This window comes from Passer domesticus, chromosome Z (genome assembly GCF_036417665.1).
Source record: "Passer domesticus isolate bPasDom1 chromosome Z, bPasDom1.hap1, whole genome shotgun sequence".
NCBI lineage: Eukaryota > Metazoa > Chordata > Aves > Passeriformes > Passeridae > Passer > Passer domesticus.
In genome coordinates this window covers 19,673,421-19,698,511 of record NC_087512.1, presented here as the reverse complement: position 1 = coordinate 19,698,511, position 25,091 = coordinate 19,673,421, and the positions used below count along the sequence as shown (strand labels likewise).

At 41.5% G+C, this 25,091-nt stretch overlaps 1 protein-coding gene and 1 long non-coding RNA gene across 2 annotated transcripts; one reads left to right on the top strand and one right to left on the bottom strand.

The window, feature by feature from the left end:
- Window positions 1–11,749: 11,749 nt before the first annotated feature.
- On the top strand, window positions 11,750–17,610 carry PLK2 (polo like kinase 2). Its single transcript, XM_064403617.1, has 14 exons — window positions 11,750–12,066; window positions 12,450–12,557; window positions 12,719–12,835; window positions 13,026–13,155; window positions 13,437–13,524; window positions 13,789–13,884; window positions 14,110–14,308; window positions 14,400–14,547; window positions 14,969–15,066; window positions 15,699–15,822; window positions 16,062–16,302; window positions 16,399–16,528; window positions 16,617–16,727; window positions 16,842–17,610. The coding sequence occupies exons 1-14, from the start codon at window positions 11,854–11,856 to the stop codon at window positions 17,031–17,033; spliced, it is 1,995 nt and encodes a 664-aa protein (XP_064259687.1). The 5' UTR covers window positions 11,750–11,853; the 3' UTR covers window positions 17,034–17,610.
- Window positions 17,611–17,756: 146 nt separating this feature from the next.
- Window positions 17,757–24,221, bottom strand: LOC135289790 (uncharacterized). Its single transcript, XR_010352535.1, has 3 exons — window positions 23,775–24,221; window positions 23,000–23,067; window positions 17,757–19,841 (listed from the first exon to the last, which is right to left on the bottom strand). It is a non-coding gene; the product is annotated as an uncharacterized LOC135289790 (long non-coding RNA).
- Window positions 24,222–25,091: the final 870 nt, after the last annotated feature.

The following is a 25,091-nucleotide window of genomic DNA, read 5'->3' as shown; positions in this document are numbered from 1 at the left end:
AAACTGATTAAAGAGACCCCCTGGGTTTCTAAACCAACAAACCAAGGACTCAACGACTCTCCCGTGAGGACAGAATCCCCAGCTCTGTCTGCAGACCAGCGGACAAAACTGCATCATCCTCCTGCTTCGTGCCACGCCTGGGAGCAGCGGCGGCGAGGGCGCAACCCGTTGATTTCTCCCCACCTGAGCTGATTCTTCTTAATAAAGGCATTAAAAAGGAGAAAGATCTCCTGCCCATTTATTTCAGTCTGGAGCCTAAAACAGTTATGGAAAGAGTTATCATTAGTTATTCCTGACCCTGTTTGAAACAGAGTCTTATTTAATGATAAAAAAAAAAAATCATCTAGCAAGAAGATCTTTCTCATCCCTCCACTACTCAGCAAATGAACTCCACCAACATTAACTCCAAACAATGAGAAGTTTAATGATTAATTATTTTATACCCTCCATGTCTGGGGAGCTGTGCCCCAGCTGCACTGCACACACTCTCTGGCCCTGATGCAACATATCTTAAATGTCCTGAGCAAATTGGTCAACGCAACTCTGCAGGTGCAAAGATTTCTCAACAGTTTGAGAAGAAAATACTGGTTTAAATCACAAAGCATGCATACAACAAAATGAAACTGTAGATAAGCACCTTAGAACTTTTATTTCTGAAAGAAACTGTCTTTTGCAGTCCCTAAGGAAGGGCCTGTTCATAATTTCTCATATCATAAAGCAGGTGACAGATTTTATTACCCCTGTGACTAATTTGAACATTAACAAATCAAAAATGTTGAGAGAAAATGCAGCTGGTGAGCATTGTCATAACTCTCATCTGGAGTCAACTCCCTCACAGGCACTGCTTTGCTCCCTTGATGAAATGGCTGCTTCATGAGGAACAGGATGGTGCCACAGAGTAAGCAGCTGCATATTTAGGCTCCATAGAACAAAGAGTTTTCCAGTTCCTCAGCCTGTTGCTGCTCACTGAGGTGTGTCCCCTCTCTCATCATAATATTCTTCTCCTTCTACAGACATTGTAATTCAGTAAATGCTGGTTTATACAGCATGACAGAAGGACTGTTGAAAATATTGCTCCTTCTCAAACAGCAGTGAGGGAGAAAGCAGTTAGCAGTTGCTGCAGACAAGATGACTGATCACCCATTTGATCCCAAATTTAAAATGCATCTGGCTTGGTCTTTGGCATCAAGTTCTTGCAAAGCAACAACTTCTGATACAGTCTCTCTTCTGTATTTATTGCACTGTTTTGTTCTCTCCATTGACTATACTATTTGTAACTCACCCTTCCTCTCACCATAAACTTAATTTGCCGTTTGCTTCCACATGTTCTGTTTCCTGATGCTTGAAAAGACAGTTCTGATCTTTTCCTCAAGACTTTTCTGTGTTACTTTCTCTCCAGTAAAAGATAGTGGTTCTTTTCAAGCTTTGTCCCAGAGCAAATTAATGAAAGTGGAAGAAATCCCAAGGCTATTGGGAAAGGTTTAAGCTGTAGAGGATGGTTTGAGAGCTGCCCAAGAGGCTGACTCATGGAGGCCATCTTAACCTAAGAAATCAGTGAAGCAGAGAATACCCAATTAAAAATCATAAGAGAGACACAATGACTACAAGAAGGTGAGAGGAGAGGAGAGGAGAGGAGAGGAGAGGAGAGGAGAGGAGAGGAGAGGAGAGGAGAGGAGAGGAGAGGAGAGGAGAGGAGAGGAGAGGAGAGGAGAGGAGAGGAGAGGAGAGGAGAGGAGAGGAGAGGAGAGGAGAGGAGAGGAGAGGAGAGGAGAGGAGAGGAGAGGAGAGGAGAGGAGAGGAGAGGAGAGGAGAGGAGAGGAGAGGAGAGGAGAGGAGAGGAGAGGAGAGGAGAGGAGAGGAGAGGAGAGGAGAGGAGAGGAGAGGAGAGGAGAGGAGCATCAAATTTACATGAGAGAGACAAATCTGGTTCTAATGAAGTCCAACAAAGTCTGCAGTTCTTAATGCATATAAGCTGGGGCATTTGCACTTCCTGATCAGAGAAACTTGTTAAGTAGTTAATCTGCTTTGTTTCTTTCTGTGCAAAGACATTCTTGGGGACTAGGCTTACTGAAATCAGGATAACTCTGAATCATTGAGTCATCAGTGTTGGAAGACACATTCAAGATCATACAGTCCAACAGTCAACCCAGCACTACTCCTGGTAACCTCTAAACCACTAAACTTCACTCACCACCAGATCCAGGTTCCTCTAAAACACCTCCAGGGATGTATGTGAGACTCCACCACCTCCCTGGACAACCTGTTGAAGTGCCTGACCACCCTAACAGTGAAAAAATTGTTTCTAATATCTAACCTGAACGTCCCCTGTCTCAGTTTAAGGCCATTTCCTCTTGTCCTCTCACTGCAGGGATAGCTGAAGATACTGGACCCCACCTTACTAACAGCCTCCTTTCATGCAGCTGTAGAGGGCAGTGAGGATTCCCCTGAGCCTCCACTCCACTTCTCAAGGACAAACACCCCCAACCCTCTCAGGTGTTTCTCATAAGAAACAGGATCTCTAGATGCTTCATGAGCCTTGCTGTCCTCTCAATACAGTCCAGAACTTCTTGAGGTGAGGGGCCCAGCACTGGACACAGCCCTGGAGCTGTGGCCTCAGCAGTGCCCAGTACAGGGGACAATCCCTGCCCTGGCCCTGCTGCCCACACCATGGCTGATCCAGGCCAGGATGCCATTGGCCTTCTTGGCCACCTGGGCACAGCCTGGCTCATGTTCAGCTGCTGTCAGCAGCACCCCCAGGTCCCTTGCCACTGAACTCTCAAGCCACTCCTTCTCAAGCCTGTAAGGCTGCATGCGGTTTGAAATCATTCATTCCAACCACAAATGCACTTTTTAAAGCACTCTAAGGTACCTAAAAAAAAATGCTCACCACATTGTTTTCCTCTTAGATGACCTTTTCCTGTTTTCTTGCAAAATATGTACAAATGTGAACTGCTTGTCTTACTGCTGAAAGAATAGGAACCAGAGTTTTTCACAACTGCTCACTCTCTGCCTCTCTAAACCAGGACTGTTCTTCTTGAAGCAGCCATGTTCCCTTAACTACCATACGTCTAACCAGATGCACCAACACCAAGGAGCCCAAGGGCAGTAAAACAAAATTCTGGTTTTTAAAAATAAATTTATTTTATGCATGTATTGGATTATTTCCTTCACACATCTCAGTTATCAGTTGGGTATTATTTTGAATGCTGATCATGCCTCTCTGTCATTTCTTGACAGATAATTGAAAGCTGTTCCTGTCTCTTTAAGTCAGGAGCTGGCTGATTCTGAGTCTTAAATCTGTCATCTAACACCAACAGTAATGAGATAACTAAGAAAAAAAATCAGGAAACTTCTAGTGGCAGAATCTCTGCTGTGAGAATCTAAATATATAAACCAGACAAGGAAGAGGTAATATTTTTCATAAACTTGAGCTGAAATTTCTACAAAGAGAGATGGTTCTTTTAGCACACCAGCCCTTCTGAAAGTCATAAATAGAAGCAGAAACTTCTGAAGCTAAATGCAGACTCTGATAGGAGAAACCTCACAGTTCACTGTGAAGGTCACTGCTATACATTCACTGAAGGATGTGATCTCCTTTACTTGAAATGAGAGTTAAAATTAGCTCAGACCTATCCCAAAAGTCCAATAATCCATGTTGTAGGCTGAGCTATCACATCCTGTTTCTAAACTTGTATTTGCAATGTTTTACTTCCTTTCCAAAGGGTCACTCTTTGCCAGATGCCAAAGCTTCTCTTTACCTTGCTGAGCTGCAATAACTACTTGTATTCTTGTTTTTACCTTGTTATAAAATCTGTTGAATGTTATATTTCTACATTATTTTACATTTACTCTGGGGCATTACTATGCACTTCAGAAATGAAAGTGCAGTGTATGTGTTACACAATAAATTTGCAATGGTTGATCTCTGCCAATAATAACTGCTTTCAAAACTTAAAACCTGTCCCATGTCAAGTAATACAGAACAGTAACAGCCAGCTGAGAACCCACAAGCCAAATAAGCATAAAATATCAATTTGAAATAGAACTAAGGATTTGATAGAAATAAATTTTTCCCCAAATGTCCCCTGTTTTTGACAAAATGGTTGAGTCAGTTTGTAGCTGTGAAACTGAATTTTTGTGTTCCCTTTGGGCAGTCCTAACTGCCTCCTCTCAGCACAGGTGCGCAGAAAAGCATCTGCTGTGGTGCTGGGAGGTATACAGATTTTTTTTTACTCCCCAGTGTGTGTCTAGTCTGTCAGAGCAGTGACAACACCCAAACAGATACCCAACGGTCAGAGGGCAATATTTACCCTTCTGACTAGTGTATTTATCATTTTGTCAGCAAGTTTTCTTCTCATAGGTCTGCCTTTGTTTGCATTTGCCAAATATGTTCCCCTGTAGGGTTTTTTTCCACTGATGAGTAGCTTTATACTGGCTTCCGTGGTCTAGCAAGCAGATGTCCAGTAACTGCCTGATGTCTTTGGTCATTGGTGGATCATAAACTCAGGAAAAGGAAAGTACACACTGGCCTACCTACCTTCCCTGGGTGGTTGATATTAACAATAGCTTTAATCAGAAAAGCATGCTGGAAGGAAAGGATCAAAGTGAGTTGCTGAAAAAAAAATCTAGTGAGGATTTTCATTTTAACATCTAGTTATTTAGAGCATCCTTTATGTTCATATTTTATTTTATCCATTCTGTTTTAAATACCACCTGCTCTCATTTCTATTCTTAAAGAGGCCAGCAGACCATATTTTATATGTCTCTCTTTCCTAGATATCTTAACTTTCCTTTGCAGCCATTGATCAGTGTGCGATCTCTTTTCATTTGGTACCCTGACTTTACTAATGACATGCTTCAACTCTTCAGATCAGCAGTCAAGACAAATGTAGCTCCAATAAACTAAATTTAGTGTCAGCCACTTTTAAATATTTACAAAATCTAGAAAGTACTTTTACCTGGAAAAACTGGAGATATCAATATATAACACAAGATAAGGAATACAAAAAAGCTTCTGATGTAAGACAGAAAAGAGCTTATTGAAAAGTGTGGTTCTCAACTCTCCATAAAATCTCTGAATACATGCCTCTGTCATGTCAAAATTTTGATGGTAACATATCATTAAGCCTCCCTACTACATGCTTTTTTAATCTTATTGTTTTTATCTTAGAGCAGTGTATAGAAGAAATCTATGAAAGATAATGATTGTTAATTTAGTTTAATAAAATTCCAATGAGAAACAGAGGACAGGATGCTCTTCTTTCATAGATTAGTTGCTTGCTTCACTTGCCTCTGACAACGGCAGCTTTCAGCCCTCCTATAGAGGGCTCTTATTGAGCAGACTCTATTCTGCTCTATTCAGGATTGCTTCTGGCACGTCTTGCTTTGGTAACAGTAAGCTCCTCTTGTACCTACAGTGCTAATAGGGTGTGCTGGCTTATATCTAATTATGCACTAACTAATTTTTCTGTAGACCCTCAACTCTCTTATCTTCAACTCTAATTTCCCAGAGTTTCTCTATATTCAAGCCTTATTAAGATATGTATCACTGTCTGGTCCTGTTTGAACATCAGCTGCAACTGTTGAGGATTAAGAATAATGACTGGTACTCCTGTTTGCCAGAACATTTGATTCTTTGTATCTGTTTTGTTCTACAATCCTAGTTAATTACAGAAAATGAGACAACAAAAGTTTACAGTCTCATAAATGTTCTCCTCTCTTGTGCTTCATGTTTATAATACATAATAAGTGCCTTGTACATGTCTAGTTACTGGCAGTGTGTGCATAAAAAACAGGTATGGTTGTTCTGGATAGAAGAGAGTGTCATAGAGAGAGATAACCTATGACATAGACTCTTACATCATGTATCTCATAACTCTGTTTCTGTGTTTTCTGTGTTGTCTGAGCCGTAGTAACACTGACTTCTGCCCTTAGGATTCAGGAAGCTGCTGTTCTATCCACAGAAAGAAATTAAGCACTTAGCCTAATTGGTAAGCTACTCTCCTGTCCTGCATCCTGCAGTGCTTGAAGACTGAAATTGGAAAGGGGAAGGGAGATCAGGAAGGAAAATATACTGACTGAAGTACTGACCTCTTTGTTCTGTTTAGAGGATTTTTACTACCCTTTGGCATTATTTCCTTTAACAAGGAGGTTTTATGTGTAAGATATTCAGGCATTGAGAAGGGCTAAATGAAAAAAAAAAAAACAAACATGCCAACACAAAATATTCTTGACAGTTCTTTTAGGGCACAAAACACTACTCCAATTGTTCCTCAGGTTTGAAGCTAAGTGTCTCTAATACTGGGCATGAAGCTACCATCACACAGATCTTTGTTCCCTCTGCATGATTGATGCGGTTGCATAAGGGGCCTAGCAGTCATTTATACAGAAGGCAGGTTAATTCTGGCCATTACAGCTCCATCACCAGCACGTGGTGTCTGCAGACTCACGAAGTTTCAAGTACCTTAAATGAGACCAAAAATCTGCAGAAGCAGTGGCAGCTTCTGAAAAAAATGCTGATAGCAGACCAAGTGGCCACAGTGCCAGGATGTCTCCCTAAATGTCTTGTGGACTGATTGTCTTAAACTAAGTAAGCACTTAGGAGCATTTACATTGCAGAAAAAGCCAGAATGACTGTGATTCCTACAGGACATTACATGAAATGTTTGCATGTGTTTGTGGTCATTAAGTTTAACAGTTTCTTATGGCTGAACAATTTGCACTCTTGTTTCTCCTCAGTGCATTTAGAGATGGCAAATAGTGGCCATAGAGAACTTCCCTGAGGGAAATTATGCATCTGAGGGTACTCTCTCTTAAAACCTTTAAAGGCAAAAGCTTTAGAGTCTTTACTTTTGCAGTACTCAACTTTGAGGTTAGTATAATCTTTGTTTCAGTCTGGCCTACGCAAGAAAAACGAGCCAAGCTGTGAAAAAAACAAAATGAGAAAAATAACACCATGTGCAAACCTGTGGTCTGACTTCACTTGTAGAAGCAGATGCTATATGAATGTGTTACTGCATTTTCTGAGGACAGGGAATCGTGTCTGAAGTAAAGCTGTGTGACCTTATTCAACCAAGGCAGCACAGGGGAAGAATGAGAGAGTAGTGAGGAAGAGGAAGAGGAGAATAAGTCTCTTTGACACTGGCTTCACTTGACACTGACACGTAGCAGAAGCTATATTATTTTCATACTCTATCACTGCACTGGGGGAACACCTTCCAGAGCCATCCATAAATATTGACCAAGTAAGTATGCATTAAATTCAATGAAATAGAGTTTCATGTCTTTGGGGACCGAATATGGGATCCTATAACTACCACAACTGCAAGCCTGTCCTCCTGCCAGCCTCAGGGAACTTACATTGAGCAGTCAGGGAGGAAACAGACCTTGGCACCACCCCAGAAGGAACTAAAAGCTAGCACAGCCTGTGTGACCGCTGCCCTAAACACCCTCCTCTTTTCTTGGGAGATCTTTCTGGGAAAACATATGATTGCCTTAAGCTCTTGGTAGTCTGCCTGCTTTTTAATTAGTAGATCACTTCAAATGAAACTGCAAAAGAATTTAGGTCTTTGGAAACATTGCCAAGCTTCAAACAAAGAAAATTAAGAGACTTGAATTATAGCAGAAACAAGTGTTTTGCACTAGCTCTGCAGTGATTTAAGGAGAAAAAAAGCTATCATACTTGTCTATAAGAACAATCTATGACAATAAAATTCTGCAAGTGAAGTGACAAACTAAAGAGCAAATGTTTAATTCTATACCTGCTTTTGTGTGTTTTATACTTTATTTGTTAAGGATGCCTATAGAGAAACCTTAGAAATTAATATTTTACTGGAAACACAAGAATTAGTGCCCTGGAGAATAGGGAAAGTGTGGAAAACAAAAACAGAGAACATACAGACCCATATGGGGTGGTGAGGAACAGAAAATTAAGAGGATAAGTTAGGTAATTGTCTTAAAGTGACTTTATGATGCTTGTATCCCCAGTTGTCTGTTCTGTTTATGCTGGATACTAGGTTCTGCACCTTTAGGACTGGCTCTGAGAGGGGAGAAGAAGCAGAGTTTGTTCTCAGGGACTGCCCCTGCTCCCTGCATCCTCCTCACAGACTGCGCTGTCTGCAGCACGGGCAGTGCAGGAAGCTCTCCTTGGCTTTCAGCTCCTTTTTAGCTGGTTGAGGCAGAGAAATCCTGGACGCTGGCTTTTCTTTTTCTTGGAGCTGTTTGGCCCTGCTGTGGACTGAAAACCCAGAAAAACATCGGGAGCTCACACCTGTGGCCTGCTGGGAACCAGGACACGGCATTGTCCAGCATAGGAGGGACTGATAAGAGATGAGCAAGACAAGGTACACACATGACAAGGACTTTCTGAATTTGCCGTATCTTCAGAACAATGAAAAGTTCCTTTGTTTAATATTATTAATTTTTTTCATGTTTGTAAGTACTTTGCTAGTTAAATAAACATGGGGTTTTTTCCCACTTTTCTCCAAAGAAATATTTTCCAAACCAGTAGAAGTGAGGGGCCACTTGAATTTGCTTTCTAAACCTACCCATCCGGAAGTTTCCTCCCAAATTTGCCCTAAACAGGACAGTAATAAACCAAGAAAAGAAGTGAGACTTAGTCAATCAATAAAGACTAAAGTGAAGTAAGATTAGAGATAGTCTCAAGACAAGTCACAAAGGATCACGAAGAACATTGTGTAAAAGCCCCAATTTTAATAACACATTTTCTATAGGATGATGTTCTAGAAGTAAGTTGCTTATATATGTTGATACATAATCTAGTGAACACGCTATTCATTGAACTAATTTGTTTGTCCCATCTTTAAGTAGAATACACTTCTTTTAGGACAGACTGCCATAACCTCTCTTCAACAGCTGAGGGCACTCTATGACCAGTTAAACGAAAAACACGGCTCTATGAAAAGCTAACCTGAAACAGAAGAGCTATCAGCTAACCTGATAGCAGAAATCAAATTATGAGGCCAGCCAGGTGAAACGTCAGGGCTGCCTACCAAATAAGTGTGGGCTGCCCCCCGACTCCAGCATGAATTGTGTAGGAGCATACTGAATTGGCTTAAATTGTCATACTGGGTAGGGAAATAGTATTAGTGGCACCAAATATTCAGAAAGTTCAGCTGAGGGTCAGTCTGGAAGCCATGTATATGGTGTTGGTCTGGATTTGATATAAAGCTTTGGTTTCCCTGGCAAAATCATGCTCATGAATACAATGACAAAGCTCCGTAATATTAATGAAGTTGGAAATCCAGGATTTAATGCTCTTCTTTCTGGAAATTTAAGTCTCTGGACACCTCACTTTCATAATGTTAGGGTAATAATAAGGGGTTCCTGACAAGACCTTCTTCCCACAAACCAGTGATCAGACAGCTTCTGACTGTCAAATTCCCATTTCTCATCTGAACCAGGGATTTATGCGCACCCAGCCTTTGCAGACCCTCGGTAATATGGCTTTTATGAACAGCTGTATAGTTGTGTCAAAATGGAGCTGTAGGAATAAGTGATTGCTTTTTTTTTTTCTAGAGACGGAGACAGAAGGAATGCCTGATGCCTGAGTTTGGGCTAGGTTTGCCCTGTTTCTTGGCAGGGAAACTGTAACGCTGTATACTGATTTGGCTACAGAGCTGCTGCTATCTTATCCAGTTTTCAAATAAGCTTCTTGTGCAGGCTGCAGGTACATTTGAGCATTTTGCTAATGTAATTTGGAAGAAAAAATGGGAGATTATGGCTAGAGAGCAAAAAATGGGAGAGCACGGGCTAGAACGGCTTTCCTTTTCCAAATATAAAAAGATCAGTTTCAAACATTAACTACAATGTTATTTTATCCAAGAGATCACCTCAAGAATAAAGCAAGTTTGCTTTGTAAAACCTCACAATACAAGGTGAGCTTGGCACCTTGAGATAAGTGTTAGGTAAATGCTCCCTATGAGAAAGTGAGAAAATCAGTCTTTGAGTAACTTTTGCATGGGACACCCCAGCAGCCTCAAGGCCTTTTGTAACCCAGGGAACACAGCTTAAATACTTTATTTCAGCGAAGTAGGTGAGAACAAATAGTGTCAGTCCTGCTTATCAGAACACTTTGTGTACTTTAACCACGTGCTTGTGTCCTCTTAAAGCCAAACTTAACAATCTTCCCTAAACCTTTACCAGACAAAGCTGGTTTTTCTTACATGTGCAGTACCACTTCTTTCCAGGAGAGGGAAAACGTGTACTTCTGCCTATTTCCCCTTTTCCCAAAAGCGTTTCAGCGCCAGCAGACCAAAGCAATGTACTGGCACCTAACAAAGCAAAGAGCAATAACGTTTATTTGTAATTTATTTTGCAAAAACGGGTATTAATTTGGAGAAAGATAAGGTTGTGTGAGGGTAAAAATATTTGTCTGGAATAGGAAGTCAATGCCTATAAGACAAAGAGCTAAGGGGGCACAGGACTGAACAGAGTCCATGTATCACAATTTTTCCTTCTTTTTCTTTTTGCCTCTACTCCTGTGGTTAATGACTAGTAATACTAATGTGATTTGACTAGGTTTTGCAGAGTGAGTTAGGAAGGCACCTGAATGCAGCAGCAAATGCCCATTAAAAAAACTACAGACAAAGAGTGTACACAATCCAGTATATTTAACACTTCAGCACTGTTACCTTCCTAAAGCAACACCTATGGAGAGAAACAAATAAACAAATGTTGTTGTTCTACACTCTTGCTCGTTTTGGCTGGGGGGACTTTGTGTGTTCTATTAAGGCATGCATCCTGTTGTTGACACTCTAAAATAAGACTATTCTGTTATTCTAAAATGTGAAATGAGAGATTTTAAGGGATTGACACTGAAATAACTTAGTTACATTCTCTGAGAGTCATTCTTAGTAAATCAGCTGGTCTTTGATTTTTACCAGCAACATAAGCAGGTAGAAGTATTTTGTCTGCCAAATACTGCTTCAGAAATGCGTAACACACTAAGAAAATTATGAATTTTGGCATTTTTGCTTCTTCAAAAAGGAGAAAGGCAAAACTGTTTCACATTTCAGTATTTTTCTCCCAGACCACACTTCACTTTCTAGCAATTGTCTGTACAGAGGCTCAATACTACTATTGCCTTCAGCTGCCTTCCAACTTGATTTATTTACTGCTTATGAAAAGATTTTACGGCTGACTGTGTTAGACAGCTGTGGGGTGGGGGTGTCCCTAGGCATGAGCTCTCCCCATGCCAGTGATTTGTACCACCTGAGCGAGCCCATGTGCCTCAGCTCCCTGCTGGCCCTGTCTCTCTGCTGTGCTGGAGCTGCTGTGGCATAGGCGGGACGCACTCCTCCTCTTCCTCACGTGCGGCAACAGGCACGCGTTACGGGGCTGCTCCTACAGCTCGGATCGCCCATCACCAACCCCCACTGCCCGCACACAGCAATCCTTGAGCGAGAAAAACACCTCTTGCGCTGAAGCTCTCTTCAAAGGGCTCCCACACGGGAGCAGCGGCCAGAGCGGCCTGCCCCGCTGTCGGGGGACAAAGAGCCTGTTCTCCCCGCCGCTCCGCTCTGCTACCGCCACAAAGCTGGGCAAGGGAGTGCAGAACACGGCAGCCCGGCAAGAGAGGGCAGAACAGGTCAGCCCGGCGCTGCTCAGCTCTCCTCGGGCCCCGCCGGGGCGGGGCGGGGCCGGGCCGAGCCGGGCGGGCGGAGCGCAGTCCGGGCGGGGACCGCCCCGCAGCGCTGGGGAGGAGCCGCCGCCCGCTTCATAAAGGGCGAGCCGCGGAGCTGCTCGGGGTCGTGAGCAGAGCGGGCGGGAAGGGTCGGTCAGGTGGAGCGGGACCGAGGAGGGCAGGCAGGACGGAGCCGGTGGGGTGCGGTGATGGAGCTCCTACGGACTATCGCCCACCCGCCGGGCGGCGGCGGTGCCAAGGGCTGCGAGGCGGCGGCGGGCAGAGCGGCCGGCGGCGAGTCGCGCAGGAAGAAGGCGGAGGAGCCGCAGCACCAGCACGGCCACCCCGCGGCCGAGGTCTCCCGGATTATAACCGACCCCACGACGGGGAAGCGTTACTGCCGCGGCAAGGTGCTCGGAAAGGTAATGGCCGCGGCGAGCCCCGTGCCCTCCCGAGGCGACGGCCGGCGTGCCCGGCTCGCCGCCCTTCTCGGCGGGGCGGCTGCGCTCCCGCGGAGAGCGGAGTGCGCTGCGCTGCCGCCCACGAGCTGTGGCTGCGAGCGCCCTTACTGCCCCGGAATCGTGCCTTCGGCTGGGGCGAGCCCGCGGGAAAGACTTGGATGTTGCATGCGGGCAGTGGGGAGCGCGAGCCTTCCAACAGACCGTGAACCCAGGATCTGTCCTTAGAAAATTGCCCTTTGCTAAGGAAGTTGCGCTTCTTGACTAATACATGAGCTGGTGAATGACTAAGTGCGGGACTGCATTTATACCTGCTCTAATTGCCTTTTTCTCCTATGTCTTTCTAGGGTGGATTTGCCAAGTGTTACGAGATGACAGATTTGACAACAAATAAAGTTTATGCTGCGAAAATCATTCCTCACAGCAGAGTAGCAAAACCTCATCAAAGGGAGAAGGTATGTGTGCATGAATGATTTTTTTTTTTTTTTCTCGAACTCCTTGTGTGCTGGATTGCCTACCCTTTTTCCTGAAATGGTGCTGATAGAGCTGTATGCTTAACCTTGTGGAAGTAAGGCTAACAACCCTTTTCTTCTTTCCCACTATCTTGTCTTTACAGATTGATAAAGAGATTGAGCTGCACAGAATGCTTAATCATAGGCATGTTGTGCAGTTTTACCACTACTTTGAAGACAGAGAGAATATTTACATTCTTCTGGAATACTGCAGTAGAAGGGTGAGTATCAACTGGGAGAAATGCAATATTTACTTGCCTGGAAACTGCAACTAACTTAAATGTGTGATGTGTAAAACTTACTTTTCATGGCTTTAGTTGTTGTTTCTCTGTGTACTCATTTACTTTTGCTTCAGGTGAATCTTGTGCATGAATTGTCAGTGACATTTCTGCCTTTGTTTTTCCTCTGCAGTCAATGGCTCACATCTTAAAAGCAAGGAAGGTATTGACAGAACCAGAAGTGCGATACTACCTCAGGCAAATTGTGTCAGGGCTAAAGTATCTTCATGAACAGGAAATCTTACACAGGGATCTTAAACTAGGTAAGTTCTCCAGACTGCCAACTTCTAAATATACTTCTCCAGCTGTGTCAGCATTGTACCACTTTATCCTTGTATGGTGATAGATTGTTTAATAGAATCAGCTTAGACTATCTTTACAGTGGAAACTCATGGTGCTTAAGGGATGACATTAGGCATTCTTAATTAAAAAAAAAAAAATCTTGCCTAGCTTCTGGCTCTGAACAAAGTATGACTCAGCACCTGTGGTAAATGCCGTTCTACCTTGCCAGAGATGGACTAACTGGAATTTCTTTGTCTGCCAGGTAACTTCTTTATCAATGAGAACATGGAACTGAAGCTTGGTGACTTTGGCTTGGCAGCTAGGCTGGAACCACTGGAGCACAGGAGGAGGTAGGAGCATCAAAAATATATAGTCTAGTAGTAAATGAAACTAAATTTATATGAAAATGAGAATTCATGTTCCATAGCAAAAGCTAGTTACTCCCTCTCCTGTATCATGAAGTAAAATGAAAAAAAAAAAAATCTATGCTATTAAAGTTCCTACAGCTCCTCTTTAGATGTCTGAACTTGAGAGGAAAACCTGCCCTGTGAAAAAAAGCTCCTTCCCCTTTCTTTTTGAAGTATTAACCAGCTCTGTGTTCTTTGATTTTTCAGAACAATATGTGGCACACCAAATTACCTCTCCCCAGAAGTCCTCAACAAACAAGGGCATGGCTGTGAATCTGATATATGGGCCTTAGGCTGTGTAATGTAAGTACTTTCCTGCCTTTGAAATGCGTGATATCTACCACTGGCTTAGGCTTTTGAGAGTTCAAAGGGGACACAGTGCTGCATCCATTTACAGACTTTTATACATGTGTAGTTCAGTGCAGAAATTCTCCATGTTGGGAGGTAGACAAAACCTTTTTTTGTATCTGTAGACACAGGTATGGTGGGTGTGTAAAATAAAACTGTTTTTCCTTTGCCTTTAAACAGGTATACTATGCTGTTGGGAAGACCCCCGTTTGAGACTACAAATCTTAAAGAAACATACAGATGTATAAGGGAAGCAAGATACAGCCTGCCTTCATCTCTGTTGGCACCTGCAAAACACTTAATAGCTAGCATGTTGTCAAAAAACCCTGAAGATCGACCCAGTTTAGATGAAATAATTCGACATGAATTCTTCTTACAGGTTTGTACTGCCTGCTGTTAGTGTTATAAAGAACAAAATCCACACAAAAATGCATTCTGTGGTCTAAAAATGTTGTGTTGTATTTCCACAGGGCTTTACACCTGATAGACTTTCTGCAAGCTGTTGTCACACTGTCCCTGATTTCCATTTGTCAAGTCCTGCTAAGAATTTCTTCAAAAAAGCAGCTGCTGCTCTCTTTGGGGGAAAAAAGGATAAGGCCAGATACTTGGACACACATAGTAAGTTTGAAGTCTAGATACAGTCCACTTGTTTCTATTACATCAGTTTCATATTCATGTACATCTGTGAGATAGCAGCAGAATGTTTTTATCTGTGTCTCAGAGCTTTCCTGGTTTGGTTTTGACTTTTTTCTTGTTAAGTATAGTTGGTAGCCTGCCCACCTATGCCAGTTTATGTACATGAATGCTTCTTAACAGCATCCATATCTATATTTGTTCTCTGTTAGTTTGTAAAGTCTATTGAAATTTAGTCTCTTGGAGTGATTTGTGTATAATGGCATCATTTTTCTCAGAGACTATGGCAGGCTTAGAAAAAGCTGCTAGAGAGAGACAATATGTTTTCTGCAGCTAGCTTGTTATGCTTTCTATAACTGAATAGCATTTCCAGATTCAGAGTTAAATATTTTTTCCTGTGTTGCAGACAAGCTAGCTAAAGAAGATGAAGAAATCTACAAGCTCAGACATGATTTGAAGAAGACATCGATCACCCAGCAGGCCCCCAAACACAAGACAGATGAGGTATATGCAAGTGCAGTTCAAATCTAGTAACGTTGGGTGGAGTAGCTATAATTAAATTATATTTGACTTGGATATCAGGACTGGGGCTGTACACAGCATAATCAAGCTTAAATGATTAGCAGAGCTGCTTTAAGAAGGCTTAAACAAGCATCACAAAGGTATGGTAGCCTTTGTAGGGAGACTATAAATTTTGGCTTTTGAGTAATTATAGTATCTGCCTAGACTCCATTGTTACCTGTGCGTTGACTTGTCTGCCAGGTGCTATTTCTCAATATTCCAAATACAGGGCTTCAGTTCATGATTAACTAGGGCTTCTTAAAAGAAAAAATTGCTGAAATCTGTCTTTCACTATTTGGTGTTCAGACCTGCACACAGCTGCTCCCTTGCTAGGGCAAGAGAACAGAAAACTGATTAATAGCCTGTGAGATGCAAATTGAAGATCTAAAGAATGGAAAGACCTGGAGTGCTGCTCTAAGCTAAGTCTAGCAGCAGCTCCTTTGTAATCTTTGCACATGAATACCAGTTTCCCTAGAGTTTATCATCTGTTGAGAAACAGGAGAGCCATGCAAAACTTGTGTATAAGCCTTGACTTGTGTTATGTTTGATGTTTACATGTCTGACATCTCTTCTAGGAGATTCAGCCTCTTATCACAACAGTGGTGAAGCCGGGAGCATTGCCAGAAACTAAACAGATTGGAGACTCCATTCGGATGATAGTCAGAGGAACTTTGGGAAGCTGCAGCAGTAGCAGTGAATGTAAGTGCAGCAAAATGTGATGTCTAAGTCTGAATCCCATTTTATTTTCCTCATATCTTAAAAGCTTGAAGCAAACATCCACTTTTATACTCTTATTTTTGATGTTTTAAAAGCCAATAATTTTGAAAAAATTAAACTAGAAAGTCATTAAGGCTAGATTTCTTAATCTATGTAACTCAAATTTTAGACTGAAAATCTGTCTATGTGCTCTTGTCAGTCTAATAATCCTTTCTTTTCAGGTTTGGAAGACAGTACTATGGGAAGTGTTGCTGATACAGTTGCAAGAGTATTGAGGGGATGTCTGGAGAATATGCCAGAAGCAGATAGCAATCCCAAAGAACAGCTTACAGCCTCCTTCCAGTGGGTTACAAAATGGGTGGACTACTCCAACAAGTACGGCTTTGGGTACCAGCTGTCAGATCACACTGTTGGTGTCCTCTTCAACAATGGGGCACATATGAGCCTTCTGCCAGACAAAAAGTAAGAATCATTACAAAGCAAACAATTCACTGAAGCAGTTTAAACATGGAATACTTGTTTCTCATCACTAACCACCTTATTTTTTTCCTCTTTCAGAACAGTGCATTACTATGCTGAGCTAGGCCAGTGCTCTGTCTTCCCAGCCACAGAGGCCCCTGAACAGTTCATTAGCCAAGTAACTGTACTGAAGTATTTCTCTCACTATATGGAGGAGAACCTTATGGATGTAAGTTCAGCACCTTCAGGGTCCTGAGCTGTAAAAAAATACACTAAATGTAAATTGAGTGCTTAACATAGTCTGTTCCCTTTCCTAGGGTGGAGACTTGCCCAGCCTAACAGATGTACGCAGGCCCAGGCTTTACCTCTTACAGTGGCTCAAATCTGACAAAGCATTAATGATGCTCTTCAATGATGGCACGTTTCAAGTAAGTGTCTCTCTTTTCACCAGAGAAAATGTCTTAAAATACTTTATTGCAATAAAACTAGGTAAATCTCAGAAACTGAAAGGAGACAAACAGCAACTTACTTCTCTTTTGCAGGTGAACTTCTACCATGATCACACGAAAGTCATAATTTGCAATCAGAGTGAGGAATATCTCCTTACCTACATAAATGAAGACAGGATATCCACAACGTTTCGTCTGACAACTCTTCTGGTTTCGGGATGTTCATTGGAACTAAAACACAGAATGGAATATGCTCTGAACATGCTGCTGCAGCGATGTAACTGAAGGAATTGACTCTGTTAAACCAAATGGACTCTCTTGTTCACTGTGAATCTACAGTGGAGATGGTGGAGCAACTAGTATGTTGATGATGGATGTGTGGTGGTACGAAAACTGGACTGTCCAAGTGTGCTGGGCACACATCTATTAGAAGCCTAAACCTACTTGTTGGAGTAAAATGTTGTGACAAGGAGTTCTTCGGATCATAGTTTTCCTTGCTTCATGTGTGTTAAAGATATAATTTCACTTGAACTCGGAGCAGAGTGTGTCTGTTCGCTCTGTAAGAGAGCATCTCTGATGGAGTTAAACTGTGAATACACATCTGGAAAGGGAGGGAAGGGAGAGCTCCGTTGTTGGGGATAATTGTAACAAGCAGCTTCTGGTTGCTTAACTGTGAACTATGGCCATACTGTTTTTTTCCTTATTTTTCAAAAATACCCACACTTGTGGCTGGCAAAGTGCATTCCTTGTTAATTTTTTTTTAATTTATTACAGCCTAAAGTGAAGTATTTATTACTTTTTTTTTTTTTGGACCTTGGCATTTTGAATATAAATCTGTTGGCAATAAAGAATGGAAACCTGAGGTGTCATTCTCTACTCTTTCTCCAGTATAATTGAGCATGCTTTACTTCGCGTTAAAAAAAAAATCTCACAGATTTGCTTTTCTGTATGCTATTTTTAAAAAGTCTGCTACAGGTCTGGATATGAAGGGTAGGCAGGTTTGTCTATGTCTATGCCTGCTTGCAGTCATGAATACCAATATGGCTATTGTTAATTATAGCTGCAAACCTAAAATAACTGCTGATGGAGCTTACAGATAATGATGTAGGCCTTGACACTTATTGTCCTAAGAGCTTAAACCAAAACTATGGATCTCTTCAAGATACTACATCTTAAAACTGATGTTTACCACTGACTGAAAAGAACTCTTTCTTCTGGGTAGTGTGTTGGAAACTGAAGGATAAGAGGAGCTGTGTAAATTCTCCTTTGCTTGCTGCGAAAAGCATTGCTCTTATCAAGGGCCTGAGAATCCTGATACCTCAACAGCAGAATCACTTATCACCTCTCACTTTGCCTCTACTGAGCTTTGTCTTTCTACCCTTGGTCAAATGATGACTCCAGAATAGTCAAATCAAAAGAATGAAAAAATTAAAGGGAGACTTAGTGTATACCATAAATCAGAATTTGTCTTAGGAACACTTGTGGTCACTTAGTGACACTTGTGGGTAGAGTAAGCACAAAGTTGACACTTAAGTTTTCTGAGACCAACATAGGGATGGCCTGCTGGTTTCTGCAATCTCTGCAGAAACCAGCTTCTAAACATCCACTTGTGTGACTAATGGCTTTCCAAAACAAGGCAGTGCCATTTGTTAGTTAAAAACATGCAAATAGGTGCAATTATGGAGAAATCATGGACTCTAGGCAGGTGGAAATTGTCTGACTTGTGGCTGGGCTTATTTCTCTTAGATATTGCATAGCACCTAGACCTGTATAAACATATAGCTGTCTTCAAGTAACTGTTCTGATGTAGCAACAAGCAATTAATTGCTTACTTGACCTATTGTTCCTATAACTGAATGAGGCCTTTTCTGAAGTACATCAATTGCTGTCAGCGTATCAATCACAGCAGCTGAATGTAAGGAACAGGCAGTGTAATAAAATGCAGACTAAACAAAGTGCAGATGTCAATGTGAAATAGTGAGTAGAGTGCTTATCGCTGGCTTGCTTCATCTTGCAACAAGTGTATATAACTGTGATGAGGTTTGTTGTATTGAATACCATGCATTAGGTAATATTTATTTACTTCTCAAGTCTAGACAGGAAGACCCAATTGAGTTCTTCAGATGGATTCATTAATGTAACTCTAGGCAGTTCAGTGAAGTTAAATATATACTTGCTATAGTGAGCAGAATTCAGCTTCCCAGCTGTCTACTTTCTTCAAGGGATAATGGCTGATTTTATTCCTGAGAGGCCATGACTTACCTAATTCTGTTGCACACATACAGCTACTGTTGTGTTCTTTTCCCTTACAAAGTAAAATCTCCCTTTTTGTTTATGACATTAAACATACAGTAAACATACAGTTTGCATGCATTTCAAAAACAAAATTTACTAGAGCTATAGTACTTTACATGGAAAAACCACTTTTTGTTCAACTTTTGTGTGCTAAAGAAAGTGCAAACCTTTATTCAGCTGCTATGATTTCTTTGTGTACCAAAATCATATTTGTATGGCTATAATTCAGGCTCATGTAAGCAAATAAATCAGCTTTTAATGTAGAATATTTAAAAATGTATGTAAAGACTCCAGGATGCTGGTTGTTTTGTGGATGGTTGAAACCTCACTAAATTAAGTGAATCAGCTATTTGTATGCAGTGTTTATGCTCAGTGGTTGCTAAATCCTTATGTATCTTTCTGCTTAGTGCAGCTTCTGCTCTGTATCCTTACCTCACTTTTTATTTTAATATTGCAAAACAAGAAAGATGTTTAGATCAGTTTAAGGAGAAATACGCTTTTCAGAGTACCTTTGTCCTAGTCTCTGAGCCCAAACATGGAAAGCCATTTTAAAGTTCTTGGTATAAGAACTTTCATCAGGAACAAAGGTTCTGAAATTCTTTCTCAGGGTCCTGCCTTAAATAAGATACTGTAATGCACTACTTGGCCTTCTTTCATTAAGCACATAAGTCCCTCTTGTAATTCTGCATGCAGGAAGATAAATATTAGAAAGGTGCTTGTCCATATCTTCTGTATCACAAATGTCTTACCTTCTCTTGAAAGATGTGGTCTGCATTTTAGGCTGGTCCAGCAACTGTTCTATTATATTGAAACCAAGAGAAAACAGCATAAAATCTAGTTTGAGAGTATACCTACTTGAAAGGAAATGTGAGGATTAAAAGATTAGGTGGAAGCACAAAGGTTTGTCAGGTGTGAATGCAGGACATGATGAAATAACCTTGACAAGGAAAAAATATTTTGTACTCTTATTAAAACATCTTTATGAAGTTTGAAAATATATTTTTGCAAATATACATACATACTTGTATGACTGAGTGCACTAATCTGCTGATAGCAAACAAGTCAAGAAAATTATTCAAACTGGTCATGCTTCAGCATTAAAAAATGCATTACCCACTTATGCCACTAGTAACTCAAGTATTCTAGGGCATTCTGTAATCCTTTTCTGAAATTATTCCATTTCATTAAGTTCCTATATGTGATACACATGAGAAAAAGGAAAACAGTTTCAGTGTATGCTGCTTTGCAATATTGAATAAAGTTTTCAATATTCTCCAGGTTGTTTAGGAACCTAGAAGAATAATCTGTTACTTTAAAGCTATTTCATTACTTCTGAAAATAGTCATATCAGTGGATGATCCTGCTGCCCACCTCTTGGGATCTCATTTGGTCAAGCTGACCCTGAGATGTATTAAAAGTCTCTTTTCCCCAACCCAGCTGTCGAAGAAGGAGTCAGAACTCTTCAGCTCACATTCTCAAAGCTGTTTATTATTTCTTATCTAAAACATTTTATGTCTGGCCTGCCGAGATCTGTTCTACAGGTCAGTCTGAGACACACTGCCCACCCATGGGGCTGGTGTTGTCTTTTATACTACAAACTACATATTCGATATTTACAGTCATGTTCCAATACCTATGTTAGACAGTGACTTTCTACTCTAAACCAATTCCAAAGTGCCAGCATCACCAAGAAGATGGAGGCTAGGAAGAAGAAGGAAGAAGGACAGGACAATGCCCAAATTCCTCCGTCTTGTCCCCTAGACCTCCATAGTAAAATTCTTCAAAATTCCACCTTTCACCCTGTGACAATTACTATTATGCTACTTAAACTTTTGTGACTTCTAATTCTTCATATAAATTTGGTAATTTACTCCATGGGTTGAGATCAAATTCCCAAGTGTCTTTGGCTTCCTGCCAGGGTCTCTGAGCCCCTGCCAGGATTTTGAGCCATCCAGGGCACCCAGAGGGATGTCCTGGTTTCCGACACCCACCGATAACTGGTAATTTTGTACCTGATTAAATGGATTCTAAATGTAAATTTTAAAAAAAATATAGGTTTTTTTATAGGTATTTATGAACCCCCAACCAGATGCATACCCAAGGAATCAATCAGAATAATGTATGGCATGAGCCATTGCTTTTTTTTATTTGGTCTGTTTTTATAATTTTTATGCCTGATGAACATCAGTTGTGGCAGAATTGCCACAATGTTCGACTAGGACATAAAAATTAATATAAATCCATTTAAATAGCCATTTATATATATATATTTGGAAACAAATATCATGGATCCTCATGGTGTTTGGAAATTAGGATAATAGAAAGTAAAAATTTGGCCTCTGGCATTTATGCATGTAAATTAGCTTAGGTATGGGAACAGAGCTGATTTGAAAGATTCTGTTTTACTGGCTACACTTGAAACCATTGCATTTTTCTTCTCGACTTGAAATCATGGATGAAAACCACCACATTTTCTGTTGTCCATAGCAAGTTTATATGATCTGAACAGGAGTAAGGCTGATTGACATTTTTAATGCCCATTCCTGCTTACTATCAAAATAAATTCCTTAATCCTCATGACACAAACATAAAAGTACATAAAATTGACAAGAGGCATTATTAGTACCAAGTGGCCCAGGTAAAGAGTTACTAAACCCTTTTTCATCATAGGCAAAAAAGCAATAACATATTTTACAGTTACTTCCACTAAGGATTCTGAGTAAAGACCTGAATGAACTCACCCAGCATTTGGGCAGTTTGTAGGCAGATATTTTCTGTGGCAGGCTAGAAATGAAGACTAATCCACACACTCCCATCCTTACACATATTGAATAATCATGAAAATGACTTCCCATTTTCTGCTGATGGTTTCAAAAGTTACAGAAAGGTGAACCAAGCATTATCCAAAAGCGAGTGGTTGGGTGCATGGGTATCTCTCCATACACTGAGAATTTTAGGCAGAGGAGGACATTTATTTGCCACATTCCCTACGCTGAAGAATAAATACCAGCTCATTTAAATTGTTTACCTGGATTTGAGATCTTTGAGACTGATAACTTATCACACAACTAGGTCTTCCTACACAAAGTGCTCCAAAGTGCTAAAGTAGCACAATTACACTTTAGAACCTGGTCATCTAGGACACCATTCTCATGGACCTTTCTTCTGAAGGATTCATTTCCCAGTATTTCACATCAAATGACCACAACAGCAATGGTCTTAACACCATGAATAAAAGAAGCTTTGAAGTCACTTTTTCAATCTTACTGCCAACTCCAGAAGACCTCACCTGCTCCTGGTCATGCTTCAAGGGTTTCACAGACACAAGCATTAGAATCAAATTAATAGTAAACTCTGACAACTCATGAAAGTTCTACACACATGACATTTTATGCTCATAAAGTAACTTATAAGACTTTTTTGTTCCTTATTTACTATAAACAATAAATTTTAATGTAGTTTTATTGTTTTGGAATAGCCTTCACTGGAGGAATGAAAGTAACAAGGCTTTTGTAGTGGAATTCTGGATCTGGATTGAGACTACTGGTTCTGATGGGAGAAATGGAAGGCATAATGCATTATAAAGTAGACTGTGGCAGACGAGGAAAGTCAATGAGGGCGGAAGAAAGGAAGCAAAGTTATGGCATCAACACCATCTTAATCCTCTATAGAAAGAAAAAAAGGCAATTTGTGTATCATCCTCAAGGACAGCTTCTCATGCCTACCATTGCATTACGTCATGGACAGCTGCAGTGAAAGATGCATGAGAGGTGCAATAAGCGGGAAGAACAGGAAAGGCTGGACTTTTTAGTACAGGGAAATTCAAGGCAGCTGAGACAAGCTCATAGTAATTTAAATGCCTTGTAGTATGTATTAGCAAAGGCTGCAACAGTTACGTTTGATGTTGCTTTACATAGAAAATGTTAAAAGCTAGTCTGATTTTCAGATGCCCTTACCTCTGTTAGTAATGAGCACTTGTGGAAGTGAAAGTGGATGGTCTCTGCTTCCAATGAAGGTTAGATATCTTGTAAAAGGACACGGAGCGTGACAGTGTCAGGCAGGTTATGGAAAGAGGAATGTACACAGAACAATTATAGAATTATTCTGTGGTATATGATGCTGTTTCTGTCTCTCTAAGCATTTGCACTGAACTCATCCTCACATCTGATCATCTCTACTTAATGTCAGTTCCTTCTTGTTATTGTTAATTACAAATAATTAGAAGGTTAGGCAGGGAGGGTGAGTCATGGCACAAGGGGTATGCGGGAACACGGGTTTACTGTGGGGTTCTGGAAAAAGTGAGGGAGCTCACAAGACTAGGAGTAAGAGAAGGTGCTGGAGAGCTGTGACTCAGGGCAGGGAGACCTGGGATGGAAACATGAGGGAGGGCTGGCTGGGGCAGCCAGTGGAGAGGATATTTTGGGAGGCAGAGGCCCCATTTTGAACTGTCCCCCGGAGCAAACATGTCGTGGAGGAAGTGGTGGCAGTGAGGCAGGAGGCGGCCGGCCGGTCAAGGTGCGGCAGGTCGGCAGGCAGCAGGGCCGAGTCAGGGCCACAGCAGGGCCGAGTCAGGGCCACAGCAGGGCCGAGTCAGGGCCACAGCAGGGCCAGAGCAGGCTGGGAGCTGCCCGAGGATGGCTCTGGCTGTGGGAGCTGGCCCAGGCAGGGCCAGGGCAGGCCCCACGAGCTCTAGCAGCAAAACCTCCAGCGGGGAGCATCCCTGTCACTCACCTTTGCAACACAGAAGAGGTCCATTACTAACCTCATGAGGGGAAAGGAATGGCTTCGAGGTAGAAAATAATAGCAATTAGAAGCCATAGAGGGTTTTTGATCCATCATAATTGATCCATTATGACAATAAAAGAGGACTAAGTGGGAGCTCATATTTTTGGAGCAGGGGAGTAAGCTCCACTGTTATCTCATGAGTTGCATCAAAGATGCTGGAATGTGAGATGTCAGAGAAGATGGCCAGTATGCTCTGCCAGTGGTAAAAGCAGGTATGGTAAAAGCTGAAGTACTCAATGTTGTAACCAGAGAAAAGACAATAACAGGAATCAAGACACAGCAGGGAATGAGTCAAGTGCAGAAATTCAAAATCACAGAAAAAATAAAATCTGGCAACATTCAATGGAGCTGAGGAGAAAAGGGAGATGCTTGAACTTACATATCAGCAGCCTTTCTACATCTGTTGCCAGGAGAGCCAAGAGAGCTGTGGGTCAAATGGAAGATTAGCAGTACGAAAGTGAAGGCAGTCAAAGGAGGCATCGTACTCACAGGAGGAGACAGGAGTGAAGCTGGACAGGTGAAAACAAAAGGTATGCTGTGAGAGTGAATTCCCCTCCAAGTAATGGGGAAGGTGCTGTGCCAGGAGACAGCACACTTATTACACACAACACGTGTCTCTGAGGAAATCAAAGGTGAAGTAAGTGTTAAGAGATTTTCACATTCTCAGTAAAACAAAGGATTAACAATGATCTGATCCAGTTACATTAGTGGTTCCAGCACTGGGGACCAGTATTGCAAGACAATGCATTACCCTTCTGAGTCACTGGTTTCGTTCTCACATGAGCCTTTATTAACTGCAAATCTTTACCTCCTGATGGTTGCCTCATGTGAAATGAGTTGGTGGCTCATTCCTGTTCATACTGAGAAGGTATCCACGTTACAAAAACCATCACTGTTAATTACAAGCCATTTGCATTAATTGGTATCCTTGCTGGAAGTCTTCACAGGGAAGTCTAATGACTAAACAGCAGGCATGGCAGCTAAAACACCCTGTTTCCATGAAGTTGCTCCTGACTGATCAGGAATTATATGGGGTATTTGGGGTGGGTCACCAGGTCCGTGGCAGTTGTCGCCTGAGTGTGATATATGGGTGGCCTTTTTAGAACCAACAACTGATTTTCTGAGCCTACACTTCCAACAGTGATGGTGATTTGTGACTTTTGTATGATGTACCTCTTCTGGACTACTATTTGCAATAGAAAGAGCTTCCCATGTCCTAGTAGTTTACTATGGTTTATTTTCTGCCTTTTTGATCATTACTGT